This window comes from Poecilia reticulata, linkage group LG3 (assembly GCF_000633615.1).
Source record: "Poecilia reticulata strain Guanapo linkage group LG3, Guppy_female_1.0+MT, whole genome shotgun sequence".
Lineage (NCBI taxonomy): Eukaryota > Metazoa > Chordata > Actinopteri > Cyprinodontiformes > Poeciliidae > Poecilia > Poecilia reticulata.
This window is the reverse complement of record NC_024333.1, coordinates 6,936,057-6,941,541: the sequence shown is the minus strand read 5'-3', so window position 1 is coordinate 6,941,541 and position 5,485 is coordinate 6,936,057. Positions and strand designations below refer to the sequence as shown.

General features: G+C 37.4%; 1 protein-coding gene across 2 annotated transcripts; it reads right to left on the bottom strand.

The window, feature by feature from the left end:
* Window positions 1–1,395: 1,395 nt before the first annotated feature.
* Window positions 1,396–3,153, bottom strand: LOC103462155 (protein C activator). 2 transcript variants are annotated; one of them, XM_008404751.2, is made up of 6 exons: window positions 3,098–3,153; window positions 2,700–2,892; window positions 2,432–2,617; window positions 2,071–2,132; window positions 1,842–1,969; window positions 1,396–1,748 (listed from the first exon to the last, which is right to left on the bottom strand). In XM_008404751.2, the coding sequence occupies exons 1-6, from the start codon at window positions 3,138–3,140 to the stop codon at window positions 1,602–1,604; spliced, it is 759 nt and encodes a 252-aa protein (XP_008402973.1). In that variant the 5' UTR covers window positions 3,141–3,153; the 3' UTR covers window positions 1,396–1,601. The 2 variants fall into 2 exon arrangements, 1 of the variants encoding a protein (XP_008402973.1); XR_533283.1 differs by lacking the exon at window positions 1,396–1,748 and adding an exon at window positions 2,341–2,397 and having other exon boundaries at window positions 1,951–1,969; window positions 2,485–2,617; window positions 3,098–3,145.
* Between the last annotated feature and the right edge of the window lie 2,332 nt (window positions 3,154–5,485).

Genomic DNA, 5,485 nt, shown 5'->3' with positions numbered 1-5,485 from the left:
GCGAACCGGGCATTTAGTCCAGCACTGGGGCAGAATGATGAAATTAAAGCCATTAGTTTTCTCTGCAGCCGAAGCCTTTCTGTGTTTTGGGATGAGGAGGGTTTTCCCTCTTGTGACGACAGTTATGAAAAATAAATAGAAAAAGTTTTTCTAACTTCAACATCACAGGCCTACGTTTTTATTCACAAGTGTATGTTGGAAAAAATATTCATGCCCATAATCTGATAGTTAGAGGGCGCAGATCTGCCCCCTCCTCTTCACCATGGGCCAAATGTATCAGAGCAAATAATAACCATCAGAGCAACCGTGGGTCTGAACAACATGGAGACAGAGAAACTGAGAATCCTTATTATGAGTCATTATTAGACCGAGCGATGCCAGACTCATTTATTTTGCTAATTTTTTATATTTAGCTAAATATTATTGTTGAGGGCCAGAAGCAGGCCTCTTGACACACAGATAATTTTATTTTTTAAAAAGTCAAAAAGGGAACTAGGGGCATCAAGGATAAAAGGGGAAGGGGCTCAAGCCTCCTCCACCCGCTCCCTCTGCACATACCTGGCACACATGGACCGCTTCCTGACACAGATGAACACTTGTGCACAATACACACACATTCATTCTCACATTTTCTCAAATTTAATTGTAAAACCTTTTACTTAAAACCTGTAAAATTAAGATTGTTTCCTCCTTTTCCTGTTGCTTAGACCTAAATTTGCATCTAATCTTCACCAAAGAAGGTTTTGTCAGACGATTTTTTTTCTTCTTGTAAACTACAATGATCTGCAACTTAATGTAAAGAAGATTTTCAGACTTTAACGATTGTTGGTCTTCCAGTTCCTCTGAGTTTTTTGGTTCATTTTTCACATTTACACAAGTGGAGCATTTCTTAAAACAATGACCACAAATTGGAAATTTAGCTAACCTGCAAAAGTGATTCAGAACTAATTAAGAATGAATGGTTCCTCTAAAGCAGTTCTCCATGTCAGTGAACATTTCAACAAAATAAAAAATCCTGACGCAACGACAATAACGTCAGGGAATGCTGAGAGAAACTGAGATACAAATGTTTCCAAAAAAAAAAAAGATCAATAAGAAGGGTTCGGTGAATGCGCATATGCAACTGGGGGGTTCGGTACCTCAAAAAAGGTTAAGAACCACTGGTCTAGTTGGAGTTTTAAGTTCTCTAGCACTAAATCAGGAACAGTAACTCCAGAGCTGCAGAGTTTAGATGCTGCATGTTCGTCTCTGATGTAAAATAAAAAGAAAGACTGAATAAATAAATTACTGGTGTTCTTCTTCATGTGATTTAAAACTCATGTCACGTTTTTAGACTCAGTTCAGGGAAAATAACAACAAACTGAACCATGAATGTAAAGACGATCAGCCAGGAAATGTTTCTTTTCCATTCATTTATTGATTCATTTTTCATTTCTGAGGCAGAGAAAAGCTCTGTTATGGAGATCAAGATTGGTGAGAAAAAACAAAACTATTAATTTATCCTAATTCTACAAACATGTCTAACAAATTGATGAAGAGACAACTACAAAATTACATCTAAATGGAAATTTGATGAGAATTTTATTTCATATAAATTTGCTTTACTTAAGCCCAGTTGTTTTCTTTATCCAATCCATGTATTCACACACATCCATGTTTGTAACTGGTTTCTGACATACATTTGGTCCCATTTCAACAGTCACACCATAAATCATGTTGTTGAACATCACTCCTCCACCAGAGTCGCCCTGTAGAAAAAATTATACCAGTGTATTTATTTGTGTTGTAAAACAGAAAAGTCTTCTAATCACTGTAGAGAAATACTGAAGAAACAAACTTACATAACATGTATCTCTGTTTGGTGCTGCAGTATAAAATACACGCCCACATGTCGGCTTGAATTGTGAAACCTGAACAACTTTCATGTCGATACACTGAAGATGTTGTGGAGCAGAAGGAATTTCAGGTACTGTAGAGAAACATGAGAATCATAAATATGTTCTTCACTTGAGCTTTTCTGTAGAGACAGAAATAAAGACTTTAATCTCATAACTGCAATATTTCTCTCACATCGCTGATTATTGGGGCCAGTTGTCGTTGATCCCTCTCCTGCCAGCTGAACATCATCACCTCTAAAACACAATAAGAATAAAATGTAAAAATACAAGATAAGGTAGAAAATTAATTATTGTTGAGAACAGAAATTAAATCCATGAAGGACTTCATCCACTGACAAAGGAGTGTCCACCTCCAGTCCTCAGTGACTGTGTCCTTTACATGCGTCTCTGGTCCAACACACCTGAGCTAAATGGGTTCTGGTTCTGCTGGTGGCCTGATTACCTGACTCAGGTGTGCTGAAGCAGAGGCAGCAAGACAGGAGGAGTGGAGACAGAAAACCTGAAATCATGTATTTGATCAGAGAAACACTTACATTTTAAGAGGATTGTTGCAATTTGGTAGCTGAGCAATTGGGACATTTCTTACTGGTCTCTGAAGCTTCAGCAACATGATGTCGTGCTTCAGGTCACCGTGAGTATAAATCACAGGATCGTGTTGGTTCACCTGATGCTGCTGTTTAGCACTCCATGGATGAACTTTAAATATTGCTACATTAGTCCTGCAGAAAAGAACAGATTATAATGCACACACAGAAAACCTGATCATCTGCAGATAAAACTGTCTTCATGTCTCTTTCCTACCATCCTGTCTCTGACTTCCAGCAGTGAGCTGCAGTCAGGATCCACTCAGGGTGGATGAGAGATCCTCCACAGCGGGTCCTTAATTGACCCTTGCTGCCCACCAGCCGGACATGATAAAGACGCTGCTGGTCATCACAGTCATGACCTCCAATGATTCTCTTCTGCAGAGAAACTTCTGAGTTCACTGAAACACCTGAAGAAGAAAAAGGAGGACTTTACTTAGAAATCAGGTCCAAACATGGCTGCTGGAACATCTAAAAATTTTAAAAGGATCACAATTTATATGCAAAGAAGTTTCAGTTTGAAGCAAAATCAGAGGGAAGTCTGAGAGTCAGAGAGCAGCAGCCTCCCTGAAACCAGTGGAAGTGTCTCCAGTGTCTCCAGTGTGTCTGACTCACCCAGCAGCAGCACCAGCAGCAGCAAAACCTTCAGCATAGCCATTGCTGGTCGAGCTTCCTGTGAATGTCTGCAGTCCTGCAGCAGCTTTTAAACTGTTCACAACTTCCTGCTGGACAGGAAGCCACCAATCACAGGACAGACACTGATCTGTCCAATGACAGGATGGACACTGATCTGTCCAATGACGGGACAGACACTAATTTGTCCAATCACAGGACAGACACTGATTTGTCCAATCACAGGATGCTGTCATCTGCATACAGAGGAACTTTAACAACTCTTTGTTCTAAAGAAACTTGAGAAAAGTTCTTGTTCCATTAACAGATTATTTCACTAATAACCAAACATTTCCCCCTGTTGTAACTTAAATATTCAGCCAATGAAACAAGAACTTTTTCATCAATATTGACGATTTTGCTTGACATAAAACAAGCATCTCCTGTATTTTGCTACAAAGTCCCTTGTAAGTTAGTTTTGCCTTATGTCAAGTGAACTGAGAGATTTGCACTAGCAAATAGACTAAAAATAATTTGTACGCTATCTGTTTTTGCAGTGCACAAGCTTGCATTGAGTTTTGCTCAACGGAAAGCTTGATTGTAAACTTGATGACATAAAACTGATTTTACGAAGAAACAGCGACCTGTCATTGTTTTCAGGTTGATGTTTTTTTTTGTTCGAAAAAACTGTTTGGTTTCCAATCTACAATAATTTACGTCTGTTTTTGCTCCCAAAAGTAGAATAATTTTGTTTATTAACAAGCTGTGTAAAATGAGCCTCTATACAAACAGAAAAGGGTTTGCTTCTTTTATTTGGAAAAAGAACAATGTTACATTGCTGGGTGGAGAAGAGCATTTGTCTTTGTTGAAAATGCAAAATTACAACAAAAAATTGAAACTCACAAAAAAAATAATTTATTTAAGTGAAAACAATTCGGATTTAAAAAACACATTTAAAAGAAACCTATGGTAAAATGTTAACTGATGTGATTCTTTTTATTAAAGACACAGGCCTCTTTCATCTCCCATGATTCTTTTATTGTCTTAGTTTTTGTGAACACATAGGGCTAAAGAGCAGCACTTAGGGTCAAAGTGACACATTTTGTTATCAAAAGGCTCAAACCGTGCCACGACATTTAAAATATTAAACAAAAGCAAATATTGCTCTTATTCAGCCGACATGTTCCAATCAATCATTACGTAATAAACGACAAAATACAAAACTTGATCTTCCTTGAAGGCCAGAGGTTTTCAAAGTGTTGGAGATCTAGCCTCCATGCTAGTCTCCATAGTAGCCTCTGTGCTAGCCTACTGCTAGCCTCCATTCTAACCTCCTTGCTAGCCTCCATAGCAGCCTCCATACTAGCTTCAATCTTGTTGAAATTATCTAAATGTAAAATATGTCTACACAGGAAAATACAAAAAATGGATCTTCAGTGAAGCAGGTTTTCAAGATGTGGGAGAGCTAGCCTTCATGCTAGTTTTTTGGCTATAAAAACATTCTTATATTTTACTTCCTAACTCGAAGATTTTATTTTGTAACAAAGTTAGGTTTTATTGTGGTTGTTTAAAAAACTTTTTTGTTTATATTCAGATGTTTACATATACTCATTCCAAACGGACCATGATGGACAGAGTGGCCTTAAAGTCCAATGCATTACCACTGTCTGTCATGATGTGTGTGGTTGAAGTCTGGACCCAAATGCAGCCGGCAAAAGACGTAAAAGTTCTGTTATAAATTTAATTAAAAATCTAATTTACAAAAAAAAGTCCACGAAACAAAAATAAACCCAAACCAGAAACATGAAGAGAACATGAGGAAACCAGGAAAAAGGGAAGAGGAGCAGTGGCATCGAGTAACAAGATCAACCAGCGAGTAACAGTCTGTGATTTGACTAACTAGAGATGTGAGTACATATTCATCAGCTAAAAAAACATTTGCTTTATGTGACTAAAAGTTAGTTTGTTGTAAAGTGGAGCTAATGTGCCAACAAAGATCAAGTTAAGGACAAACATAAATACAAAATTTTTTTAAAAAGCCCTCATGTTACATTGTGAAAAACAAAAAGACTAACGGAACTAAAATATATTTCATAAAAGAAACTATGAATCGTGTGATTTTATAGACAAGAAATGTTTCAATAAATTTATGAGGAACACTCTGTTATGGACAAAAAAAAATTTGTTTTTCTCGCTCTGTGTCTGCTTTATGCTACACACAGGTCCGCTGCCTTAACAACCGAGTGACAACAAATCCACTGGCTGACAGAGCAGAGATTACGTTCAGGATTCAACACCAAAAACACCCAAACATTTCCCAAGCAAAGAACAGAACATTCAGTTTGTTACAGTTTTTTGTTTTTAGGCTTGATGTTTTTTTTCTGACTATCA

Excerpts from the sequence above, each read along its gene's own strand:
- LOC103462155 (XM_008404751.2), bottom strand. The coding sequence starts at position 3,140 with ATGGCTATGCTGAAGGTTTTGCTGCTGCTGGTGCTGCTGCTGG. Across the intron at positions 2,618-2,699 it reads TGGAAGTCAGAGACAGGATG|GACTAATGTAGCAATATTTA; the intron begins GTAGGAAAGAGA and ends TCTTTTCTGCAG. Across the intron at positions 1,749-1,841 it reads CAAACAGAGATACATGTTAT|GGCGACTCTGGTGGAGGAGT; the intron begins GTAAGTTTGTTT and ends TTTTTTCTACAG.